Source organism: Phycodurus eques, chromosome 21 (genome assembly GCF_024500275.1).
Source record: "Phycodurus eques isolate BA_2022a chromosome 21, UOR_Pequ_1.1, whole genome shotgun sequence".
NCBI lineage: Eukaryota > Metazoa > Chordata > Actinopteri > Syngnathiformes > Syngnathidae > Phycodurus > Phycodurus eques.
In genome coordinates this window covers 4680875-4707967 of record NC_084545.1, presented here as the reverse complement: position 1 = coordinate 4707967, position 27093 = coordinate 4680875, and the positions used below count along the sequence as shown (strand labels likewise).

Sequence of the window (27093 nt, the reverse complement as noted above, 5' to 3'; positions counted from 1 at the left end):
ACAAAGTTGAAGTAATTGCACAAAATTACTTTGTCAATAACCGGTTTCCTTTTTATTCTTTCAAAAACAACTGCAACAGGCATGTATCAAAAAGTGGAAAAGAGAGCACGGAAGGCTTTACAAACAAAAAAACCTCCAGTCTTGCCCCTCCCTCTCCCCTTTTCCAGAGAAAACAAAATGGCTGTCGCGACAGAATTGTAAACAGTTGGCAAAAAAACAATACAACAGTCTTTACAGCACTTTTCAACAGCGAGTGTGGGTGTGTGGGGGGGACAAACATCTATCTTCACGGGAGGGTTTCACATCGTGGAATGTGGTCATCTTCATTGTTGTCTTCATCATGGCGGGTTTGGTCACTTAGCTTTTCGCTTGTGCATAGTCGTAAGGCATTTGTACAGCTTGCGTGTGTGTGGCCCTTTAAAATTTGAGTGTTTTCAGTGTGTTCATTCTCTTCTATAACAAAAGCCTGAGAGGCTCAGAACAGAAGAGTTCAAAAAAGTATGTGATAGAGAGAGAGAGTGTGTGTGTGTGTGTGTGTGTGTGTGTGTATATATATATATATATATATATATATATATATATATATATATATAGCTTTGTACTTCCAAAAAAAAGTGTGTTTGTGAGTTAGCAAGCAAATGTGCGTGAAAGTTACTGGGATTGTGTGTGTGTATGGCTTCAACTGGTTTGTGTTTCCTACGAAGTGTGTGTATGGCTTCAGCTGCTTTGCGCTTCCCAAAAAAAAAAAAAGTGTGAAGTTGTGTGTGTATGCATGTGTGTTGCTTCATCTGATTTGTGCTTCCAATGGTGTGTGTGTGTGAAGTAGTAGTAAACAGTCTGGGTTGGTCGAGAGGCAGCAAACGACTGGGCTTGTCACTTTTTGAGGAAGAATCAATACAAACGTGAGCCACGCATATATATATATATATATATATATATATATATACACAGTAAATTCATGTGTGCGTGTCAATACGCATCATCAAATGGCACTTCAAATGTCTTGTGGATCGACAAATAAATAAAATTAAAAACTAAAAAAAAAAAAAAAAAAGACAACGATGAAGGGAAATTACAGCAGGAGCCAAATGAGGTATCTACGTATTGCTCTACGTCCAAAAACAATTCGAATTAAATAAATTAAATAAAATCAGTGGTTTAGAAAGAAGGAAAATCAAAAGTAAATGGGATCAAGGCGCTCCCCCCAGTGTGTGTGTGTGCGCACGCGTGTGTGTCAAGAGGTGTCAGGATACTCTCCTTCCCTGAGGTTTGTCTTTGGAGAGGCTTGCACTCGTGGTGGTGGTGGTGGTGGTGGTGGGCTCAGGCTTTGCCCTCTGCTGCCCCAGCTGGCCTTGTTGAGGCCCATGTGCCCCAGCATGGTCTGGGACAGACGCGTGTCCGAGAAGCGAGACCACTCGGCGAACAGAGGCTCAGCCACGTACGTCATGAAGCCTGACAAATGATGAAACCACATATTAGGAAATGCTTTGCTGCCTAAAACATAAAAATAAACACAAATACCCCCCAAAAATATGCGGAATATAATGAAAACTTCAGATATCAGAAGAGGTTGTCCTTTCATATGAAAACTAGGGTGTCATTTTATGAGGAATAAGCTGTGATGTTACCAGAATAAAGTCATAATGTTATGACTATTTATTTTTTTATTTTACGAGAGAAAAAGACAATTTTACAACAGTCCTAATTTTATGACGAAAAAGATTATGGGGGCAAAGATGTAATTTTACCAGAATAAGGTAAAAAAATAATAACATTTTGAAAAAAGTTGAAATTTTTTTTTAAACGAGTTAACTTTGATAAGATTGCAATCTGTCGACCCTGTAGTCTTCCTACGACGCAAAGCATAAGAAGAAGATAAACATATTATTCAATTGTGACCGTGTCTGTCAAATGGCGTTTACAATTGTGATGGTGTCGTGAAATGACACTCACCTATTTGAATGTTGCCCACTGTGTTATTGGCTCTGTCACAAAGTGGGCTAACTTCTAGTTTGTGCTTCTTCTCAATGTCACCTGCATGAAGAATATTTACAGATAAAGAAAACTGTGAAGCTGTTACAAAATGGAGCCTTTGTAAGCTTTGATTGTAATGCAATCTTTGAAACCGTCGACCTTGTTGGAAAAACTCCTCCGTGACTTTGTCGCTCCACTGCTTGCTCAGCTCCCACGGCCTGCACGGGTTACAGATGTCGGCGCACTTCAGCGCCATCTGCAGCGGACGACCGCAAAACAAAGAGTCAAATCCAAATATTACGAGAAAAGAAAGTGGGAATTTATCGGAATGAAGTAGTGTCATAGAGTCTTCAGGAAATTAAATCGTACAATTATAAGTTGTTAAATTGCAAAATCCAAACATTATGACAGCAGCCGCAACATTGTGCCAGAAAAGTTGCACTATTACAAAAACACTGAAAATAGCTGTAAAATTAACACTGCAAGAATAAAATTGTAACATTATGAGAACAGTTGTATAATTATGACAAAGGTTGGAACATTACAAGAAAGAAAATCTTAACATTGTGTGTCATAACATCGAATAAACATTATAAGGAAGGTCTGAACATTGAAAGAATAAAATCGTAACATTTTCAAAACTGTCATAAAATTAGGACAAAAGTCATAACACGGCTGTAAGTCAGAATATTACGAGAAAGTCCTAATTTCATTTTTTAAAAAAAAACTACATTGAAATTTTACACGAATTAAATTGCAACATTGCGAGAAAAAAAGTTGTACATTTACAAAAGGGGTTTTTGGGGAAAAAAAAAAAAACAGAGAAAAGTGACTTTTGTGCTGAGAGGAAGGAGGTTAGCACCTGTAACACAAAATGTCTGTGGCTGGCGTTACTCAAGCACAGGTTGCTCTGGTCCAAGTGTAGACGGAACCTGGACAGGTAGTCGTTCTGTCTGCTGATGTCCGTGGCCAGGATCAACGAGCCCAAATCCCTCTCCAGGCTCAAGCTGGGGGCACGCACACACAAACGCACACAAGAGTCCGTTCAAAGTCCAACGAGAGACAATGGGGTCATCATAATACGGAGATGCGAGCAGACCTGTCTTCGGCAGGCAAGTGGGAGAAGAGCCCAGTCTCTCTGAGGAGACCCACGGCAGACTTCCAGTGGTGATTTTCCAGAACTGAGGTATTCTGAGGACCGCACCAAGGATCAGATTACAAGAGAAGAAAAAATAAAGAAATTGTAGTTTTACACTATGAAAGTAAAATCATAACATTACGGGGGGGGAGTAGCACTACAAGACTTGTTAGCACTACAAGTCGTGACTTAGGAGAATGAAGTCTGGGGAAAAAAAAAAAAAAAAAAAAAAAACCTGCAACACTACGACACCAAAATAAAAATAAAGACAGTCGTTAACTCAGTTTGAGTAAGCTTTAAATGTTACAGAATATGTGGCACTTTAATAGAAAAAAAAATTATATGGAAAAATATGCAAATTAAAGAACAAATTCATAATGGTCATAAAACTAAGTTCATAAATCACGGCCATCCTCAGCAAAAATTAAAGTCACTAAAAACGACTAAATGTGTTCGTGACTGCCTCCATAGGTCATATTTTGTATAGCTACATAGTGGGATCAGTGTCTAGGAGTCCGTGGGGCGGCGTCACCTTGTAGAGTGAAGCCAGATAGTGGTCAGTCTTGATGAGGAAGGGCTGGTTGACTCCAGGGTGGTCCAGGTCGTGAGTGGCGGCGGCCAGCAGGCCCATCAGGATGTCGTACGACGTCAGAGACTTGGATAGCTGCGCTCATCACGCACACAAAACGCGTTGGCATGCGAAGACCGAAAAATCCCTACACAGCGGTTGCTGCCTTTTCAGATACGACTGCCCCGACGTACGAGTTTTTTCGAGATACGAGCAGTCATTAGGATGATTTTGTTGCTTCAACTTGCGAGCGCAAACTTCCGGTACGAGCGCCGTATGATAGTAGTGAACTCATTCCTCCGCACAATAAGCAGCACTTTGGCAAACCGTGAACTATTCTTCAAATCAAAACAAGCTGCGTTGCGGTGCGATAATCCTTAACGCAACAGATTGAACACAAACGATATAACAGTTCTGTCATATAGCTTCTGCAAAGATTAACATCAGAAGAATATTAGTGGCGCACTGATGAGCCGATGTGAGTCTGTCTTATATTGCCTCCAAGTAGCCAGAAAGAGCAGCACAATGGCCATTCAATTGATGCAGCGTGGTAAAAAGCGTTCAATTTTAATTTTATTTAATCACATCATTACTGTATGTTTTTTATAAAGTACAATATCAAAGAGTGCGAGATTGACTTGTTAAAATATACATTGCAACATTTTTTGTTGTTTTTTCCTGGCGAGAAGGCTTGAACGGATTACAGTGGAACCCCACCTTCTCGGCACCCGCGGATTCACATTCGCATGCAATTCGATGCAATTATAATGGGCGTCAATTATCTGCGGATTTTGGCTACTCGCGGTCCGCCTCCGTCCCTCCAAACCTAAAGCGTACTTACTACACATTCCAACAGCACGACAATATAGCGGACGAAGAGTGACTCCGAAAACAGCCTTTCACTCCACAGTGTGCCGCGCGTCTCACCGCAGGCTCCCGCAGGTAGCAGTACATGGCCTGCGTGACGTCGGCGGCGTGCACGGCGTTGTGGTAAGGGTTGTGGGTGTGGTAGTCCTCCTGGACCAGCACCAGGAAGCGCCACAGTCGAACCACGTCCAGACGGAAGAGCTCCACCAGGCCGTACTGGTCCAGTAGGTGGAACGTCAGCGTGATGAGGCTGTTTCCTACGAGGGCGGTGACGGAGATGAGTCATGAGTACGCGCTTCCCTCGGCGATGCTGCGTTTCAGCGTAATCATAACATTACGAGATTGAAGCTGGAACATTATAAGAAAAGTCGCAACATTAAATAGTCTTAACGTTACCATTTTTCCGAGAGCATACAAAAAAAAGCAATAATAATGAAAAAAAGTCGCAACATCAAAGTCATAGCAATACAAGAATAAAGTTGGAACGTTATGAGCAAAAACATAACACTACGAGAAAAGACAAGACAAACTGTTGTAACATGAGGAAAAAAAACGTAACACTAAAAGAACATAGTAAAAACATATCTATATTAATATATCAACATTAGTGGTTGATTTCATTTTTTCCTGCCACTGTGCTTCCGAAACACTGCCAATTATGTATCAAGCGACCGGTAGATGGCGCCATTGGGACATACATCGTAACTCTGATGTTTGTACATACCGTTGGTCAACCGGTCGAAGAGGAAAATGTCAAAATTCCAGTTGCCCACTTTCTCCAGCATGCACTGCAAAGCGACAGAGAGAGAGCACGTTAACGACGAAGATGCAAAGAATATCTATTGTGAATACTGCGGCGAGACGTGTGTATACCTAGACGCCGCATCGAGTGCGTCCGCCATATTGGATGTGGCAGATGTTGCCCCATAAACTAATGCAAGTAAATCTGCTTCCCAAATACACACACACACAGTCAAATGGATGTGCCTCAAAACTAACTTATGGAGCCTAACCAAGGTATTCGTATTTTTCTGATTTCTTGAGTATTTACAGCTACAAATTTATGTAATATTGTTACTGTGATGATAAATATTGACATATTTAATTAAATATTTAATGTGTCTATCGTAAGCAGTTTCTGAAATGTGGTTGTGATGTGAGTTTTCCGAAAACACAGAACATTGTTTGCATTTAACTGATTTTGATTAATCATTTTGATATTCAGTGAGTACACTTCTATGAATTTGACGGTTAATAATTGCAATCATTTGAGAAAATACGTTATTCATTATTTTCTTTATGGTACTAGCCACAAAGTCAGCAAACTCTGTTCACAAAATGATGTTCTTGGCAATATAAAATGAAAAGTCATTGTTAAATCTTAATCTCATGAGATCTGGGTTTGAGTATAAAAAAATCGGTTGGCACATCTTCATGCATACTGCCACTTTGATACAGCCAACATGGCGGCGGCGTCAACGTATGATTTCGCACTCAATGAGGCATCTAGCTACGTACACTACTCACAAAAAAGTTAGCGATACGGTATAGGGCTTTGGGGTGAAATTTCAGGATTATTAGTATTACAATGCGTTCTCGTCGTGCTGTTGTGTTACATCAATTCTGCTTTACAGTAGACAGATTGCACTTTCTCACCTTCATTTCTAAGTGTGAAAGGATCACAAACTTTGGAAAATCTCTGTCTTTTAACACACTATCCTCCTGACTCGCAGCAATCGCGCACAACTTATCACTACAGAGTGGTGCAGTAAAATTAGCCTGCTGCAAAACGTGGAGGCAAAGATCTTGCTTTGACTTGTTTTTCCTAATGAAACCATTGGAATTATTTGATTTATCATTCATCGCTAACGTTTTTGCGTGTCGTGCACAGGTGTCAAACTGGTGGCCCGGGGGCCAGATCCAGCCCGCCACATCATTTTATGTGGCCCGCAAAAGCAAATAAAATTGCTCATTGTGTTCTGCTGTAATACCATTGAGATATTTGCAAGCATTTTTTTGTTACCAATCCCACTTTGAAAAGAAACGTAATAGTCGAAAAACACGTTTTTATAGGCTTCTGATCTCAAAACTGGTTATTCATCAATGTGTATGTCAATGTCAATCAATGTATACTGTATGTAATTACAGTATAGGAGGTAATCTTTCATTTATATGGGTTCACAGTTGTAGCGGCCCCCCGAGGGAAGTCATAACTACGATGTGGCCCGTGACAAAACTGAGTTTGGCACCCCTGGCGTAGTGCGTGTCAATTGGGGTCCCTGGGCGGGGCGATCTTACGCGGGCCTGTCCAGTGTAGTCCTCGTCGAGGATGGGGAGCGGGATGTGCGGGGCGGCCCCCCGCAGTAGGCGGGACGAGTGCAGGTACCTCTGGAGACTGAGCAGCCGGCGCACCCTTCTCTCGGGGGCCGAGTCCACGGCCGCCTCCGACTCGCTGCCCAGGCGCGCTGCGCATACACACGGACAAAACACACGTACACAAGTGATTGTTAACAATAAGTTATGACGACTGTTAGGATTTGTTTTTAAGCGCAAGCTGGTCACATGACTGTCGACTCGGCTCTGTGCTGACGAAGCGGCCTACCAGTAAGCTTTTTTGTCTGGGCTCGCACAGCAGACCTGCTTTGTCAGTGCGCTCTCTCACACACAAAAGCAGCATGACTGAATAAACCGCAGCTGCAAGCTGGAAACACAGCAGCGTGAGGCGCACACACGCACACACAATGCGTCTGTGTTGTGATGTCATTGACAAGGTGTTGATGGGGAAGGGGAAACACAGACACATACAAACACAACTTTGGCCTTACGTGAGCTAGTGTGCGAAAATGGCGAAAGGGGGGGCGGCGGTCGCGGCCGGCGGTGGCCAATCGTACTCACTGTGAAGGTTTCGGAAGTCGATGCACAGATACGGATGGGAGCTTCGACGTTCTGGTTCAAATCCAACCTGACTTCTCACTCTCACATCTCCTGGAAGAAATTTGCACTTATTTCTTCAAGGCTCATGCAATTCCAGCACATACGTGTGTGTTTGGTTTGTTTATTAATTAAACAAGTCAAACTATTTAAGTGCATAAAGATATGATCATGTAGAGCTTTGATAAGAGCCACAAGGATGGGAGTTGCCATGGGATTAATGGATTTGATAAAGCACACAAAATTCAAGATTTCCTCTTATAAAGGGGAGGTTTATGCAATAGCTGGAAGTTATTGGGGTAAGGCGTGCATTGCGAGGGTGGCCTTTGATTAGGAAGTGTTGCTGTTTTTGTACACATGAAAAGAATACTATGGAGGAAATGACAACATTGTATTTATCGAAATTAATTAATTAAAAGCCGTAAAAATTGGATTAAATAAAAACAAACAAAGGCACGACTGGTTAGCACATCCGTCTCACAGTTCTGTGGGCCGGGGTTCAAATCCCAGCCTCGCCTGTGTGGAGTTTGCATGTTCTCCCCGTGCCTGCGTGGGTTTTCTCCGGGCACTCCGGTTTCCTCCCACATCCCAAAAACATGCATGGTAGGTTGATTTGGAGACTCTAAATTGCCCCTAGGTGTGATTGTGAGTGCGAATGGTTGTTTGTTTCGTGCGCCCTGCGATTGGCTGGCAACCGGCTCAGGGCGTACCCCGCCTCCTGCCCGATGACAGCTGGGATAGGCTCCAAGCACGCCCGCGACCCTAGTGAGGATAAGCGGTAAAGAAAATGGATGGATGGAAAAACAAAGAAACTATGAAAACAGCAATAATATATATTATTTAAGATTTTTGGGGTGAAAAGGTAAAAAAAAAAAAAAAAAAAACAATACATAGTTTGTTGGACAGATACGCAATATTTTTATAGTGATCTTATGTATTATGTTTTCTCGTCAAATAAAGATTAAACAAATACACATTACAGTCCAAGATGTATAAAATATTTAAATCACACAAAACAGGTACACTTCAGCTTTACAGAGACCAGGTTTGCTCTGCAAGCAGCGTGTGTAGCAGTAAAAACATCTACGGCGTCATTTTTAATACTGCGGGGAAGAAAAAGAGGAGCATTTCAAAGAGGAGCATTTATGTATTCAAGTGGACGACGTGATTGACACGATTATTTGAGCCATGAGTCTGACAGACATCTGGTTTGGGGGAGGGCACTCACGATTATCGCTGAAGATATGGTTTTGTGCGTGGAGATGTTCTGTGTTGGTCATCTTGAGTAGACCACACACACGATAAGACCAGTAAAACAAACGCTTATCCATTTTCTTCCTCCTACATTTATAAAAACTGGTTAAAATGTCAAAAAGTGCTGCAGGTACCTCGCTTTAGGTCAGTGACCACTTCTGTAAGTACTTAGTGCTGGTGGAGAGGGGGAAACCTGGCTGATGGCACAACTCCAGGTTTTGCTGTACTCCCTGAAGTTCACAAAGTCTTCCGCCACAAAATGTGCCAAACACGGCACAATTCTGGTCCCAGAATGCTTAGGAACTTCTCCAAAAATAAATGGAAGTCATTTATTTCACAACTCCTATGAGGTTGGGAGGTGAGAGTTTTGAAGTACAAGGTTTTTTTTAGCTTTCCATAAGACGCAGGTACGTTTTCATTCAGTCACTTTCCAACGTAGAGTTGAGTAGGTGAGTAACCACAAACAAGTGGGCTATTAATGAATAATAAACAACATAACTGCGTCACACCGACGCCTGAAACTGATCAGCTCATTTTTCTGCCTTTTGCCTTTCATCGACTATTGCATATAATCGACAAACTGCATAGATGTCAAACTTAAACTAGGTCAGACTCATTTTTACCTATTTAATGCATAAAACAGTGGACAAAAAAAAGGATTTTGATGGATGGGACCTTTAAAACAAGGCGGTGGATCCTGGTGGAAGATTTATTTGGCTTAGGAAAGACACCGCAACCACTCAGCCGTGTTCGAATTATTAAAATAAACCCTCTTAAAGCCAGCGCTGGAAAGTGGATTGCGACTCGGTTGCGGTGAAAACCCACCATTGTGGCGCTAGAGGTGGAACGGGCCAAGGATGTGACTTAACCCGGACAGCGTGTGTATCATTGTGTTGAAAATGTTAAGCATGTGTAAACCACACACACAGACACAGAAGAAGAGGACGGGCATGGAGCTGGACATGCAATGTCATCACAACACAGAACCTGTGAAGGTGATCCTCAGTTTGTCTTTAGTATCTCTATGTAATTAAGCGCAGGTTGGCCGTACTACACAACATTAGCTGCAGCAAGAGGTGCTTAATAATTTAAAGGGGGGTGTACAACAGTGCAACGTGTGTTTCCAGCATGGCACTTCATTACAATTCTCACACACACACAGACACAGACACACAATGTACTACTATAAAGCCAAAAAAAGCTTCCAAAAACCCAACAAGTTGGCCATTTAGGTTTGAAGCGGCCATTTTAGGGTCAACGTTTCAAAGTTTGACAGGGATCACGGCGCTCAGACTTTTTTCAAAATGTAGCCCCCGAACACAGTTTCATCTGGCAACATGAAATCTGGTCGGCATCACTATCATTAGTAGACACACAAAACAATCTTAAGCACACATGCCTTAAAAGGCACGAGAAGTCTGGTATTTTTGTTTGAGCCGGCCGGCCACTTAAGGGTCAAAGACTGGACTTTCTTAAAACCGCAGCCCACAAAGCTGGACTCACTTGCACTAGCACCATGACATTCGGTAAGCATGTCTATGACCAGCAGACAGACAAAAAAGGCTCAGGATCCATGCTTGAAAAGACACAGAAAGTCTGCCATTTTGGTTGGAAAAGGCCATTTTAGGTTCAAATTTTCAAAGAAATTTACATTTGTTCATGGGCCTCGGCAGCACCTCTGTGACTTTGTCGAAGAGTCAGCCCCCGAAGACAGTTTAATTTCGTAACATGGGTTTTGGCATGTCTATCATGAGTAGACCTAAAAAAAAAAAAAAAAAAAAAAGTGTCAAGAATCACTGCCGAAAAGTCACAGGAAGTCAGCCGTTTTGGTTTGAAGCTGACACTTTTGGGTCGTTTTGTCCCCCAAAGACGAACTACTGCTAGAGATTTTTTCCATTTGCTAAGAAATTTAAACAACGTATCCTTCACAGGTGGGTGACGAGATTCATTGGCACCCCCTACAGGCACAATTCTGCCTGATGTTGAGACTCGTGTAGTCGTGCACGAGCATTTTGACCTTCGGCGATATTGTTGGAGGCATTCATCGTGAAGAAACGCGTGTCTAATCTGCGGTATTGCACGTGCACATCATAAATCAAAACGATTCAGACGGCCCGAGGCGACGGATTCAGGCGTGCGTGAATCCATCCGCATGTGCTCAGCCCGGGCACGTGCGCACACTTGACGCAGTGATTAGCACACGTTTCGAGAGTCACAGGGTCCAAGTCAAGCCCCCCGAGCCCACAGCTGCACTGCATTAATGGGGGGTTGGATGTAGGTCATGTCGTTTCGAGCAATGGCAGGATGACACTGGGCTGAGTGAGCGTGCGGTGAATAGAACCCATCCACAAAGACAGATGCTTTGTGCCTGTGACGTAGGAGAGAAACCGTGTTGTACTCGGTCGAACGAAAGGATTAAAAAGAAAAAGGGGGGAAGAAAAAAAAAAAAAAAAAAAAAAAAAAAAAAGCTAAAGCGCCTTTACTCAGGTCAAACAAAACACACGGCAGCTGTTGACTCACATCATCAACAACTGGAAGCCATTCAGACGTGTGTGTGTGTCTTCTGTTCAGCAGTAGACACCAGATACTGTATTTCAACTAAAATGATGCCATCCACTTCATCCAAATAAACACCTTGTTTCCTATACGCCTGGTTGACAGCTGAGCCCGTTTGAATTCTGTTGCTAACTGAAACAGCAATTTAGAGTCACTCATCTGTATAGAATAGCTGCTACCGATTGGGGATCATTTGGGCGATTTCCCTCGTCTGAGTTCATCAAAGTACTAGCCTTGGTATTGGCCTTAAATGGCTGGCTCAAACCAAAATGGCCGACTTCCTGCTCCATGACAGGCATGGGTCCTTGAGACTTTTTCTTCCATCGTGTTTAGCTAGACATGTCCACCAAATTTCATGTCAATCATTGAAACTGGCTATTTTTTTTCCCGCACCTTTCCAGGCCACTTTTCATTGAATCTGCCCACAAAATGGCTGCTTAAAAACACAATGCCTGGCTTCCTGTTCAATTTTGGGTATGGGTTTTCATTCAGCCTGTTTTGGTAGACAAGTGCACCCAGCTTTGTTGTCGTTTGGATAAACTGGTGATTTGGGAGTTCATTTTTTTCTAACATTCCAGGCCTCTTTTTCATGGACTTTGCTCTAAAATGCTTGTGTCAAACCAAAATAGCCAACTTTCCGTTAAATTCAAAGCATTGTTCCTCACGTGTTTTTTGTGCATACTGTTATGATAGACGTGTCCACCAAGTTTCATGTCGATCACTGAAACTGGGGGCTAATTTCTAGCCCTTCTAGTACCGCCCGGTGCACCATCCCTAATAACAGATTTATAAAGCGCCCAAGGATGCTTAATATACAGAATATATTTTCCTCACTATCGATGAAGCACATTTGCCCCAAAACGTAATGCCGCTAGAGCTCCACCAAGGCCGAACAACCTCACTTTGCATTACGACAACAAGGTTTCATTGGTTGCGCTATGTAGGAAGGTGGTCCTTTCACAGACAAACATAGAAGGAAAGACTCCCATCAGATCATGAGCACAAGCAGTCTTGATGCAAGGAGGCCAGAACTCATTTGACTTATTAGTAGAGACTATTCATCCGTTTCAATCCAGCTCCCAGTATAAACACAACGTGCACAAACAGACATGAATACATAAACGCTGATTATTTTCATTGCGAGAATGCCATCAAGGGAACCAAGAAAAATTAAAAAATTAAAAAATAAAATAAAATGTATGGACCTCTTCTCGAAACAAGGGTACCCCAACCCAATTGCTGAATGGTTTACAAAAGATAATCTTATTGTGAGATTACCAAAAGGCTACAAAAACAGGATTGAGTGGACATGCGAGCTCAAGCGTCTTTCCATAATCTCCAGAACCGCCCTCCTCCATCCTGCTTCGTGCTTATAAGCCGTTACAAAATGGACATGATCCAGCCCATGCGTGTATGATTGGGTTTGTGTCAAGGAAACACTTACCTAGCATACGAATGTATAGCGCCGTCTGGTCCGAGCTGTCGTAGGAGATTGCCCCGCGTCTCTGCGTAAACACACATAACCAAGAAATAATCGAGCAGGGTTGTAAAGTGACACTTTGTAAAGTTTAGAGTGCAATAACCAGGGCGGGTGGCGCAATGTTTTGACACTTGGATTTCATCTTTCCCGACGTGTGTGCGAGTGAGTACATAAACACTGATAAACGCGTCGCAGCGCCGCTGTTATCAGTCGTGAGGCCAAATGTGAGGTGAGTGCCACCTGTTTCCACACACACACACACACACACACACACACACACACACACACACACACACACACACACACACCTAGAAGATAGACCACACACACACATTTGATTTTCTTTTTTGTGATGCCACCACAGAAGGATACCGGTGGTGGGCACAAGGGAAAGTGTGATGATAATTACAGATCCAGAGCTATAAATAAAATATCCACCCGTACACGAATGTTCGACAGCGGTTGCCCTAATTAGGATCTCGAGTGAGCCGGAGCCTATCCTAGCTATCCTAGACGTTTGGGCTAGAGGTGAGGTACACCCAAGACTAGTCGCCAGCCAATCACAGGGCACAGATAGACAAATAACCATTCACACTTAACATTTACACGAATGGACAATTTTGAGTCAGTATAATACAGTCTTGCAGACACAAATGAAGAAGAGTTTCACAACTACTTTAAGTGACTGGGTAAGCTGTGTTGATGCACCGTTTGGGTTCAAATATCGATTGCTCAAAGCCTTATAACACCGCCAAATAGATGCTATTCGTTAGATTACCTATGGCATTGCGCATTGTTTATTAGTATTAAGCTAAGCGGACTTAAGGCAAATTCATGGGGCTGTTTTAAATAAATAACGTAATTCATTTTTAAGTTGCGTTTGAACTTCTTTTTTAATACTTATAAGATTAAAAATGTTACTTAACACTTTGTCTGGTCTGCAAACATGTTTCTGTTCCCTGTCCATTGCGTGTCTCTCTGGTCTCTTCAAAGCGTGAATAGTTTTACTTCATTTGAGTTTCATAACACAGTGGTTAACTTCTTTGCGCGTGTATGCCAGTTATTAAGGATGTTAAAATATACAATTAAATGTTTTCCGTAAGCCTGGCACAAATAAATTCGCTTGACTATGATTTCCCATGGGGAAAAATGTTTTTGATCAACTTTGCCTCATAACAGGCATACCTAATGGTTGTGGCCAGAAAGTGTATTATTTTGGGTACTTTCCTAGTCGATTTAGTCCGAGTTGAGCAAGTTTCTGTTCCCTTTCGCAGCCTCTATGGTGTCACAGCTGAAAGAACAGACGTTTTCTCTTCGGTCGGAGTCAGCGTGCTCCTGTTGACCTCGTCACGGGAACACGCCGCCCGACATGGACGGCTGCTGAGTCGCATGTGCGCCGTGGCCCGGCATGGATCAGCGTGGCTCAGCAGAGGAGCAGCAAGGGGGCTGAGTCACGAGCGCACTTGTAGCAGACGTAACTGTGGCGAGCGTGTGTTTGCTCTGTCAACACACACCTGCTGGGGAGGGGTGGGGGGGGGGGGGGTGCTGCACTCGCTCCGCGCTCTCAACATGTCCTGGACACCCTCCAGGCTGACTCCCTACCTCTGGGGCTCCCCCGAGGCTAGGGTTTCCCCTTCCACAAAAAGCTTGCATGACTTGACGCCTGCCTCGGCAGCGCTTGGCCGTTTGGCTGATAACAGAGTTCGAGGGTCGGGTTTCTCAAATCTCCATTCACAGTTACTGCCCATCAACACTGGATGTTCTGTGTCAAATGTACCGATAGTGTCGGTCGACCATACCTTTACGATGTGTTTAAAAAGTATTGGGTTTTTTTAAGTTTGTGTGTTTAAAGCATGTTTGAGGCATATAACTATAGACTATTTTCACCTATTGCTGGTAGATCTGGAGTGGATCCTGGTCGTGACCACTGTCAAGGGGTGTGTGACATCACAATAATCCCCTGCAATAAACGGGTGTTTCATTGGAGAGAAAAGCCAATTTTGTGGAAAATCTGCTGGTAAAAACTGCATCGTTTTGGGTGTTTACGCTTGCGACAACAGTGTTTTCAGGGTGCAAAAGCTAACAATTGAAAACTGGAACAATTGAAAACTGGTCTCAAAAGATTGGAAGCTTTTGAAAAGGACAGCGCTACAATCAGACATCATACTTCCAAAACACAAGTGCCTCTTTTTTTCCTCTCTTTTTAACTGAAAAGGGGTCCAAAAAAATTGCTTTACTATGCATGTTCACTTACATGACAAGTAGACATAATTGATTTTGGAGCCTGAAAACACTAACGTTTGAAAACAAGTCTCAAAAATGGAAGTTTTGGAACATGGCAGTGTTTCTATCAGACATCATCTGGATTTTCATGTATAAAAAAAATAGCATTATTTTCGGATGTGCACTTACACTTTCTGGAGCCCAAGAACGCTAACATTTCAAAACAAATTTTTGAAAGGGGCAGTGCTACTTCCACACACCTGGATTGTCACATACATTGTACAACACGTGGTTGAACTCACAATTAGGGATATTTACATGAACTATTAAAAAAATAAAATAAATCTCTAACATCGCTTTTAAAGAACAAAAGAGCTAACGCTTGAAAACCAGTCACAATGTTCCTATTGGACATCTTCTCCATGTTCATGTGCATTCCAAAACAAGTGGATGAAAGGACAATTATGGATCTTTGACTATTTGTTTTTACATTTTTAACTGGTAAACAATTAAAAATTGCATTGTTTTGGATGTTCTTTTACTTGGCTTTTACGCTTGAAAATGCTGAGATTTGAAAACGTGTCTCAATGGGTGGAAGGCGTTTGAAAGGGACAGCGTTAGTACCATTTAGATTTTCACATTCACTCAAAAATACAAATGGATGAAAGCAACAATCACTGTAAACTGGTGAAAACTATAATTTCGGGTGTCTTCTTACGTCGCTTCTGGAGCCTGAAAACGCAAATGTTTGAAAACTGGCCTCAATGGGTTGAATTTTTTCTTTTAAAAGGACAGCGTTACTACAGGACGTCTGGATTTTCACATACTGTACATTCCATAACATGAATGGATAAAAGCACAGGGGTCTTTTATATGTTTTTAAAAATAAAGCTTTATACACTTGAAAACGGCTGAAACACACTAAATGTCAATACTATCCCAATAAAACAACACCCTATGCTTTGCACACATAAAAACAAAAATGAATGAAAATCCAACTGACTCATGCCGGATAAACAACGGCACTGCCATATGTGCGTCTACACTCGGGTATTGTTTACCGGTTAATACCAACACAAACACACTTCTCTTGTACACTCATTACCTCATGTCTTACGGATTAACGAAAGTCTCCTTCACACAAACACACCGGACAGTGCGTGTCCTCTGAGGTAATACCGCCAGCCAATACAAAGCTAATATTTCCCCAGCGAGCAAACAGCCCAACACGGGGTTGGGTCATCTGCGAAAAGCTGTATTTTAGTGTCAACAGGCCGCACCGTGTTTACACACAGCACCAATGCTTGGTGCGAACGATATAGATTGTGTCCAAGCATGTGCTGACTACAGAATGTGTGTTTATTTGATGAGACTGAAAGTAAAATGTGGTGACATCAGAAATAACAGAGCGACACTGTATTATACGTTTAGCTATACATAGTGCAAGTCAAAAGATGTTTTGTGCACAAGTACAGACTGTTCCATGTTTCGAAGACACATGGACATTTTGTTCAGTGTGTATTTTGAAAGAAAGGTATGCAAAACAACATGCACCCATGCGGTGTTTGGACAAGGCGGTAGGTACTCTGCCCATATTTAAATCGTGGTTACACAAAGGTGTGGCTCCACCGAGGTTACTGAGTCACTATCTGGGATGTCGTTGAATTGTGCAGCTCGGGTGTGAGAAAATACAACCCCAATTCCAATGAAGTTGGGACGTTGTGTTAAACATAAATGAAAACAGAATACAATGATTTGCAAATCATGTTCAACCCATATTTAATTGAATACACTACAAAGATATTTAATGTTCAAACTGATAAACGTTATTGCTTTTAGCAAATAATCATTAACTTTGAATTTTATGGCTGCAACACGTTCCAAAAAAGCTGGGACAGGGTCATGTTTACTACTGTGTTACATCACCTTTTCTTTTAACAACATCCAATAAACGTTTGGGAACTGAGGACACTAATTGTTGAAGCGCTGTAGGTGGAATTATTTCCCATTCTTGCTTGATGTACAGCTTCAGCTGTTCAACAGTCTGGGGCTCCGTTATCATATTTTAGGCTTCATAATGCGCCACACATTTTCAATGGGAGACAGGTCTGGACTGCAGGCAGGCTAGTCTAGGACCCGCACTCTTCTACTACGAAGCCAGGCTGTTGTAACACGTGCAGAATGTGGTTTGGCATTGTCTTGCCGAAATAAGCAGGGGCGTCCATGAAAAAGACGCTGCTTGGATGGCAGCATGTTTCTCCAAAACCTTTATGTACCTTTCAGCATTAATGGTGCCTTCACAGATGTGTAAGTTACCCATGCCATTGGCACTAATCCAAACAGGTGTTTGATGAGCATTCCACAACTTTCTCAGTCTTTTTTGCCACCTGTCCCAGCTTTTTTTGAATGTGTTGCAGCCATAAAATTCTAAGTTAATGATTATTTGCTAAAAACAATTAAGTTTATCAGTTTGAACATTAAATATCTTGTCTTTGTAGTGTATTCAATTCAATATAGGTTGAACATGATTTGCAAATGGCGGCACGGTGGCCGACTGGTTAGAGCGTCAGCCTCACAGTTCTCCCCGTGCCTGCGTGGGTTTTCTCCGGGCACTCCGGTTTCCTCCCACATCCCAAAAACATGCATTAATTGGAGACTCTAAATTGCCCGTAGGCATGACTGTGAGTGCAAATGGTTGTTTGTTTCTATGTGCCCTGCGATTGGGTGGCAACCAGTTCAGGGTGTACCCCGCCTCCTGCCCGATGACAGCTGGGATAGGCTCCAGCACGCCCGCGACCCTAGTGAGGAGAAGCGGCTCAGAAAATGGATGGATGGATGGATGGATGATTTGCAAATCACATAGGAAGAGTATAAGTGGAGCTAAACCGGGTACTTGGTGAATTGGGCAAAAAAAAAAAAAAAAAAAAACGGGAATGGCCAAAAGAAGTCCTTGTATAAAGTATTCCACCAAGACTGTATGTGTGACCGCTTGCGTGCTTTTTCGCTTTGTTTGGCGTCAGTAGCATTTTCCCTACAGCCTCTGGCGTGGAACGAGGCGGGATTAAAATTTCTCCCCATCTGCTGGCCAATGACCTCCTTTCACTTGGGGATGGAGAGAGTCGGGGTGGGGTGCGGAGGAGGGAGTTGTTGAATGGAAAAGATAATTCGCTGGACTACACCGGAATGAGGTCGTTATAAATATCGCTGCACCCGATGCCGATCGATTCAATTTTCACAAAGACGAGCAAGCCTTCCTTCCGTATGTCGTTTCCCTTTTAGTTCTCTTCCTTTGCTTTAAGCCATGATTTTCCAGTCTTCTCAGTTAAACGTGTTAAAACATTTTTTTTACGGTTTCAGGTGCAAGTCTGAGGTGCGCATGGACCCCTACAGTTTGTCCAAAAAAGCCTTCCTAATTCTTTTGAATTGCGGTGGGGAAGAATTGCAATGCAGTGATGAATTGATATTTTTACCCACCCCTACCTAATATGGCCTACTAAATTATAGAGAATACTTGATTGGCCATTGTAAAAGTTTTTTTCAACGTGTAGTGTGTGTTCTGCGTTTGTCGAAACACCTGCCGCTGTAGACAGATGGTCTGCGCTTGCAGCAGTCTTGAGAACGGAATTATCTCCCCGTATCATTTGCAGTGCACTCCTAACATAATAAGCGCGTCCATTGTCTTCCGTGCAATGCCATGAAAACCTCATTTAAACGTAGCTCTTTCTTATCTCGTCTCAGCCTCTCCGCCAGGGGTTGCGACACTCGGGTTTCTAAGATCACGGATGTGGTGGAGGGGGTGTAGAGGCCAGGTTCACATGATGTTTAAACCTCTGACTGCACAACTCACCCCCCGGGCGCTGCTCGCTTAGCAAATGTCTTACGGCGATAGTTTAACTAAGGCTAACATTATTCCCAAGACGCAAACTAAAATGACCCCACTCCACTGGAGGGAAACTCTCTTGGGTAGTTCTGTTCAGTATTTGCCAGTGAGACCTCTGCAAAGGCAAAAAAAATATACAGGATCACTTCATGTTTTACGCTACACAAGCACAGCAAATTAGTACACCAAATCTGCCAGACAAGCTTAACTAGAGCTTCCGTTCAATCGGAAGCAGAGCCGGATAAAATTTGATTTGATGTCACTACGTAGACCAGAAGAATTTTTGTCCAATTAGATGAGATAATCAGCATGGTCAGCTAGTGGTTAGCACGTTTGCCTCAGAGTTCTGGAGTGAGGCGCTCAAACCGTGTTCATTTGAGTTCAAATGTAGAGTCTTCAATTAACTTACGAAGTACCTGGAGGAAAACCAAGTTGAACCCGGACCTCCCAACTGTGAGGCTGATGTGCTAACCACTAACTCGCCGTGCTGCCAGAACACCAACTTATGGTTAAGGTATTACAAAATGTGCCCTGCGATTGGCTGGCGACCAGTTCAGGGTGTACCCCGCCCCTCGCCCGAAGAGAGCTGGGATAGGCTCCAGCACGCCCGTGACCCTAGTGAGGATAAGCGGAACGGAAGATGAATGAATGAAAATGGAGGGCAGGGAGTTGCATGTTCAAACATAAGCTCTTTTGGCAGAAGCCAATATCAGCAACCAGCAAGATTAGCGAGTTGCTCCACGATCAGAAAGGCTTTGTGGCCTTTACAAACAAACTTCCTGTCATCACAACATTGCGAAACAATGTCTTCTCATGCCCTTTCAGGGGCGGTCGCCCGTTATGGTCCCTGTTGCGGAATTCTCACAATTCCTTCAAGAGGACAGGTGCTTCTCTCAGTGAGTCAACAACAGAAGACGACAGCGGATACCGAAAGCAGCAAAGCAGCTCAAGTCAGTTTCATAAGCAGAAAGCTTATGAGCTCTTGCAGCACATTCCAGTAACTGAGTGCTAAGCCTTAACCGAGGGTCGATTCGGACCAGGCCAGTGTATGCGTGAATGTGCGTTTGTGTGTGCGCGCGCGCCCTGGCTGGAATCTACTTGCTGCGAGAGTGTTTTACGAGATCGACTCATTCAGTTTCTGAGAGGCTGCTGCCGGCTTGAAAAGAGCGGAATTGGTCCCCGTGCTCCAGATAAGAGGCGACCTATCCGCATCCTTTTTTTTCCATGTTATTTATGGAGGGGCTTTTACCAGCGTTCTATGAAGGCACCACAGTCAAGCTGAGTGGGGGGGAGGGGAGCGGTCTACTCTGCAAAGGAATTTCATTCATTTCAAGACAATCATCCCCAGGCTCTAATTGCTTCCCTGGGTCAACGTTGTCTTGGCCTCCAAAAGAAGGCCCGCCAACTATTTGGGGCTTAAATCCACACAAAAAGGTAAATAAATATGATTGTGTCAGTCAGATCTGTGTTGATACGTGGAGTCGCATTCTCATGGCCGACTGCGCTCGACACCGCGGCACAAAAACAGAACGGTCATGTGATAAGAGGGGGGCCCCTCGCAGAGGAAAACACAACAAGAAAGAAGGCCAGTGTCTTGTGTCCAAATGAAGGCAGGATGTGAGGGCTCACTCCCGTTTGTTTACCAAATACTACACGTTCCTGCTTGGTGACAAACACAGCCACAGACTGCGGGACTGTCCGGGGAATTTTCACAGAAAACCTCCAACCGGCAACACAAGGGTTAAAAAAAAAAAAAAAAAAAAAAAAAAAAAGCAGCCTTTGAGGACGCTTGTGAAACTCTTGGCTCCTTCAGCATTCTTGCCACATCCTGAACCGACGTCAATGTGAGGGCCCTGCGCAGACGCACACAGCCTTATCGCTGCAGTTTAAAATCAACAAAGTATTCTCCCCCACCCCTCCCCCCTCTGTCTTGCAGTGGTGGCTTATCATATGCGCGCACAGAAACGTCCATAGTTTGGCAGCAGAGCGAGCGGCGCTATCAGCGGCTTTTACGCACGAGCTTATCGGTGGGTCTGTCTAAACATCTCTGATGGGGAGAAGTCAGTCTTGGGCCAGAGACCAGCACGGCTCTAATGATGATGCGGCGATGACGACTGCGATTTGGCTGGCTACGATATGCCAGATAGCCGAAGGGCGTTTTCGCAGTCCATGCAACTGACCTCCGTTATCTCACAGTGCCACGTGACCTCCTTATCATCATTATCTGTTCATTGATCTTTCTATCTGGCTATGTCAAAAGTTCCCCCACTATATCGCGGTGCATCATTCGCACCTTCGTTATATTGCGGATTATCAAGCGATTTTTTTTATGGGTAATTATAATATACAGGCGGGTCTGAATTTAGAGTTGCGTGACTTCGGTGTAGAACCACATTGTGCCAGAACATGCCGGGCAGCACTGAGCTCAACTGGAGCAGATGCTGCATAATGGACAGCGAGAAGAGGCAGAGGAAGTCACCAACTAATAGGCCCAACGTTAATAGTCGTTCCCGCAGAGCGCAGAGAATATATGCCAATAAGTAATGTTGTGCTCTATGTATGTTAACGTAGTAGTTGTTTGAAGGTTTGTAATTACCATAATAGCGATGCTAATTTTCATAAATCCATACATAGTGTTTCTCATTATTAATTAGCATTAACCTAACGGACTTTTTAGTCAAAATTATATGATTTGGTTGAACATTTGAGTGTTTACATCTACAATCTTAATTTCTCTTTTGTTTTATGCGTCAGTTTAATAGTAAACTTTATCTTGAAGCAAGCTACATTTTGTGACATTTTTATTTGGTGATGTGCCACGACATTTGAATATTATGTGGCTTGGCTCGGGGATTGGGAAACATTGACCTCGAGAATGAGACTTTTTTTTTTTCTTTAAAATACAGTGTATCACAACATAGAGAAGACTCAAAAGCGTGAGCATTTTGGTAGCTGATGCAGATATCGGTATCCCACCAAAACCACGACTCGTAGTGGAAATGCGGGCCAGGTCAGTGTTCAAAGTTCTTTGTCGTACCGTGGGTGAGTTGAACTGAACTCCAGTGCTTGGCATTTTAAAACAGGGCTTTTGTGTTTTCTGGAAGCCAAACGTTGAAAGGAAGGTGAGATAGTGTCTACGCGTTCCACGACAGTACGAAGGCAGTACAATTATCTGGTGAAATCTAAATGTGGCGCAATTCAGGTCCTTTCATTCCTGTCTTCATTCCAGAAAATGACCAGCTGAACTTTAGTCATCATTCGCCTCACCTCAAAGAATCAAGAATTTCAACAGCAACAGATAAATGAGGCCTTTTGTTATGCGGTGTGAAGCCTCCTCCTCCGCTGCATTTTTCCTTATAACCCGTTGTAAGCATTCCCACAGAGCAACATATTTCCCCACGACTCACTCGCGTCTTTAGCCCGCCTTGGCCCTGTGTTTACAAGACGGATTGTCGTCATCAGCGGAGGCAAGAAGATGAAGAAGGTGGTGGCGGCGGCGAGAGTGAGTTAGAAACAGAGGGCTTGTGTGAGAGCGGAACAAAATAGCCGAAAGAAAGAAAGGGAAAAAAAAGACTGAAGAGAGTCTCGGGCCATCTGCGAGTTTGGCAACGGGCCAAACCACTGCCCACAGTGCCGAGGCACATGCCTGACAGCCCTGGTTCTGCCGTGCCAGTCCGGCCCAGCTTCCTCAAACAACAGGCCAGCGGGACCGCATGTACAAACACACAGCGGCCGCAAGAGTACATTCACACCCCTCAAAGTTGTAAATACGGGATGGGACGCGGGTTTTGTGGACGTGTAACTGCTTTACAACAAAGACTAAATGCTGCACATCCTTGTTTTACTCAAGAACAAGTGCACCGTGCCGATTTGTAACGATAAACTTTGATCTCGTTTGCGACAGTTTAACCGGCCAGTAGAGTTGGTCGACCAAAAGTAAGGTGTATCCATCAGTGTGCATTTCCAGTTACATTTTTAGCAAATAAAAGAAAAAGCAGGTTGGTTATAGGATTACAGTATTTACAATAGACACACACTAACGGAAATGTGTAAAAAAAATAAAATAAAAAAAAATAAATAAAAAAATAAAAAACTAATTTCCTATCAAGCTGTACAGTTCATGAATTACTTTGGTTACTTTTAACTGCCAACCAATTTTAACTTTTACTATACCTCTCCTGATGGATATCATAGCCCAAGCCAATTACTACAGACCACCAAGGGGCCTAACAACACTGACGTCCATTGATAGCCAGGACTATAGACTTAAAGAAGGCCCCCTGTGACAGCAGGCTAGCTTCAAAGCAGACACACATGGGTGAGTATGTGGGGCAGAGTCACGCACAAAGCGCTAATGGCCAGCTTGGGCAAAGAGGGTGCTCCAGGGGTCGAGCGGTGACTTCACGCTTCGTAAATACTTCCAACGGCGAAACACAACGCAAGCAGGAAAGTCGGCCCTTGTGTAAGCGAAAAGAAGTGACCCGAACTGTGAGAAAGAAAACCTTGAGAGAGCTCTAAACATTGGCCCAAAATGTAACTACTCTTGCTTTTGAAGCATTTTATGGAGTGTTCATATTTTAGGAGCCCTGAACACCACCCTGCTCTCCCTAAACGCACTTAGTAGAACCCTAGGAACGTTAGAAAAAACTATCCCAGAACACCAGTTTCACCTATTAACACGAAATACAGTGGACTGGATATGTCTGTCATAACAGAACATGAAAAAGTCTCTGACCCCTGCCCAAAATTGTACAGACTGGTTTGAAGCAGCCAATTTGTGGGAGACTTCCAGTGCTCGTACTTTGACAAACTCCTGCTAGGGATGAGCCCCAAATCAGAACCAGGGGACTGACCGGTGACACCATCATTCACAAAAAAACATTAAAAATAAAAATAAAAAAGGGGGGGTCTGAGGGGTTGCTTTTTTTTGTTCTGCAACCACAAAACCCGCAGGCCTATCGGAGGCACATATCCACGAGTGACAAAGCAGGAAGTACAAGTGTGACTTATGTTGTTTCTGCCAATGTGTCAAAGGGATGTTGACATAAATAACACTGCAGTGGCGTTGGCGTGTTCCCGCTGACAGATGTAGCAAAATGGCAAAACGATATCTTTATCTGTGACTAACACGCGCACGTTAATAATAAAAAAAAAATGGTGTGTGTGTAGTCAAAAAGATGTGGCTACACAATGAGTGGAAAGAGTACGGGGCTAATACACTATGAGCGGAAAATAGTGCATTTACCTGCGACAGCTATATGGCATCGGGAGCCCTAAAGCGCTTAACGTCTCAGCATGAGGCAACCATTTTGGGGGTGGCTACACAATGAGTGGAAAAAATAGTAGGTTTATCTGCAACAGCTGTCTGGGATCAGGGGCCCTGAAGAGTGAGTAGCTAAATGCTACTTTTTAAAGGCCTCAGGAATATGAGCACAACCATTTGGAGGGTGGCTAAACTACGCGTGAACAGTTTGGGGCTACACAATGAGTGCAAAAAGAGTGTTAACCTGCTACAACTATCTGGCATCCGGTGCCTAAGAGTTGGCTGCTTATTGTTCAGGCCCCTGGAACTAATGCAACATTTTGGGACGGTGGCTAGACAATGAGCGAAAAGGGTAGGCTACACAATGAGTGAAAAAGAGCGCATTTACCTGCGCCAGCTGCCTGAAGAGCTGTCTGGATACTGCTTTTGGGGCCTCGGGGATGAACGCAGTCATTTGGGGCGGGGGGGGCTACACAATGAGTGAAATGGAGTGTGGTGGCTACACAATGAGTGGGAAAAGAGTGTGTTTACCTGTGAAAGCTGTCTGGGATCTGGGGCCCCAAAGAGCGAGGAGCTGGAGCTGAAACTGATGGCTCCCCTCCGGCTTAGGACGTGCTTGGGAACCGGCCTGTCCAGAGGCAACACCGGTAGCTGATAGCATACTTCCATTGAATAGTCAGGGAGATAACAAAGAAATACTTAGAAAATATAGCAAGTAAAAAAAAAAAAAAAAAAAAAAAAAGTCAATATTATGATCTGCAATCCAAGTTTGAAGTGTTTCTGTTCATTGTGAGCCAGTCTGGCACAACTTCCAAAGGGGATAAAAACACAGTTTGAGCTCCTTTGGTGTCATTGTACTGTCAATAAAGAAATTACAACAACAACAAAATCTTATGGAGATCCTTTCCTCCTCATTCTGCTCAAACCCAGACCCGAGAACCCAACCGACAACGAGACCTTCTTGCCATTTTCAGGGTCTTTATGAAGACGCTTCCTCATTTTTTTTTTTGGTCCCCCCTTTTTCCTCCTCCCTCCTTCTCAAAACTGAAACAAACGTCCGCTGCTTTTTGGGCTCCGCATGTTCACGGATAACAACCAAAAAAAAAAGCTCACTTCCAACCCCTTAAAAAAATGGGACTTCGATGGCTCACGTGGACATATCGCCGCCGTTGGGGTGAGCCCAATTCCGGGGGAAGCGAGCGCGACAAAACCGCCGCGGCGTAGTGGTAGTGCTGGTTGGGGGTGGGGAAGGGTCTTCTTCTCTTTCCCCGGCCTCACTCGCTCCTTCCCGGTTCCAAACGGATTCAATGCGTCGGTGGCGCCTTCTTTTTCCTCTTTTTTTTTTTTTACCACAAAAGTGGCAGCCAGGCTCGAACAAGAGGAAGAGATAAGGGGGAACCCCGACGCTTTCGTTCCTAGCTCGTCCGCCTCGCTCCCGGAGGCTTGTCAAGACACATCATGGCCGTCGATACATACTCCTTTTGAATAAAAACAACAACAGTTTATTTCACTCTAAACACTGTGAACACGATATTAACGGTCGTCCGGCTACCGTTTCTTCCAAGAGCCGACACCACCTGCCGGAGATGGTGCTGTTGTGGGGAAGCCACACACACAAGGGAAAATTAAAACGCCTTCGATTTACACAAGACCAATAGGAGAGCGGCGGCAGTTGTAAGTGCCGCGCCCATTGGATACTTGTTCTCGTGCCGAATGAACGCCGCGTTCGCATTGGCTCCCTTCCCGAGGCCTCTATTCTGAGTGGTGGTTTTCTCAAGGGTATTCCTCCACACAACCGGGGCTTGCCCTGCAGCGGTCGCCACAAACACGCACGCGCGCGCGCGCCCGCACACACACACACACACACCATTGCCTGTGATTACCTTCATCTCATGACTCACTACTCAGAAACTCAGCAGTAATGACTCAAGATATCGCAAATGTAAAGAAACACATTCAGCAAATGTTTTTTTTTTTTTTTTTACTTGTGTGTTTATCTGGGCTCTGCGCGTGTGTGTGTGTGTGTGTGTGTGTTTGATAAACTGCACCTAAATACTCACAGTGGATGAGTGGATCGCATCAGACCCCCCCCCCCAAGATAAACATCCAGCATTAATGGAGCAGAATAAGGACATTTTATTTGGGGAGTTCCATGTGGCGTTAGAGGAGGGGACGGGGTGAGGGGGACAATGGATGTGTCATGGCAACAGTCAGGCTCTGTGCCCAGCAGAAGCATAATCCCCTCCTCCCCTCCCCATTTCCATGGCTCCCCCTTACTACTGTACTACCCCCCTCCCCTAGCATACACAAAAGCGTTCCACATCATTTCCAGACATCCGAGACAAAAAAAAAAAAAAAAAAAGTGATAAAATGCCATTTGAATGTTTTTGGGGCATGATGGGGAGGAAAATGAGTGAGGACCAGCTGCCATACAAGTGTAAAAATAATCTAACCACAGTGAGTTTTGTAAAAAAAAAAAAAATTCAACACGCTCTCAACTTTAAACAGGGGTATCGAACTCAGCGCGGACCACATCGCAGTAATGGTTTCCCTGTAATAGATTGTAAATAATTGTATATTGTTTAAAACAAATTGAATTTGAATTCAGTAATCGTGGAAAATTGTGACACACATATATTCAAGCAAACTATTGTTCAATTTGTGTTTAGGATGGATTCCGTGGGGGGGGGGGAATGCTTGTTCTATGCGTTAAAACTGAAGAAAAATTGCAATTTTGGAATAGATTTTCAGTCAAAACAAAATCAATTAACCCATTTAGTAAGAGACATGAAGGTGAGTCACGGCATACATAATTTTCTTTAAAATAAATTAACCATTGTAAAATGTAAACAATTTTTAAAAATGTCACAACGCTCAGCTGTAACAAAGCGCGTGCTGACTGGAAAAAGAAGAACATTCACGAAAATCTAAAGAGAAAGCCAAACGTGGAATTACTCCG

The 27093-nt window shown here is 43.6% G+C and overlaps 1 protein-coding gene across 4 annotated transcripts; it reads right to left on the bottom strand.

Moving 5' to 3' along the window:
- Positions 1 to 23: 23 nt before the first annotated feature.
- Positions 24 to 25752, bottom strand: pde7a (phosphodiesterase 7A). Of its 4 annotated transcripts, XM_061665753.1 has the most exons (13): positions 25687 to 25752; positions 24666 to 25612; positions 12733 to 12793; positions 7443 to 7532; positions 6846 to 7012; positions 5272 to 5335; positions 4608 to 4804; positions 3645 to 3776; positions 3074 to 3165; positions 2837 to 2981; positions 2134 to 2230; positions 1954 to 2034; positions 24 to 1452 (listed from the first exon to the last, which is right to left on the bottom strand). In XM_061665753.1, the coding sequence occupies exons 2-13, from the start codon at positions 24801 to 24803 to the stop codon at positions 1235 to 1237; spliced, it is 1482 nt and encodes a 493-aa protein (XP_061521737.1). In that variant the 5' UTR covers positions 24804 to 25612; positions 25687 to 25752; the 3' UTR covers positions 24 to 1234. The 4 variants fall into 4 exon arrangements, with proteins under 4 accessions (XP_061521737.1, XP_061521735.1, XP_061521738.1 ...); XM_061665751.1 differs by having other exon boundaries at positions 24666 to 25741; XM_061665754.1 differs by having other exon boundaries at positions 7443 to 7529; positions 24666 to 25741.
- Positions 25753 to 27093: the final 1341 nt, after the last annotated feature.

Coding starts and splice junctions, on each gene's coding strand:
- pde7a (XM_061665753.1), bottom strand. CDS start 24,803: ATGGAAGTATGCTATCAGCTACCGGTGTTGCCTCTGGACAGGCCGGTT. Junction 3,166..3,644: donor ATCTGGCTTCACTCTACAAG/GTGACGCCGCCC, acceptor TGCGGTCCTCAG/AATACCTCAGTTCTGGAAAA. Junction 1,453..1,953: donor AGTGGGCAACATTCAAATAG/GTGAGTGTCATT, acceptor ATCATTTGTCAG/GCTTCATGACGTACGTGGCT.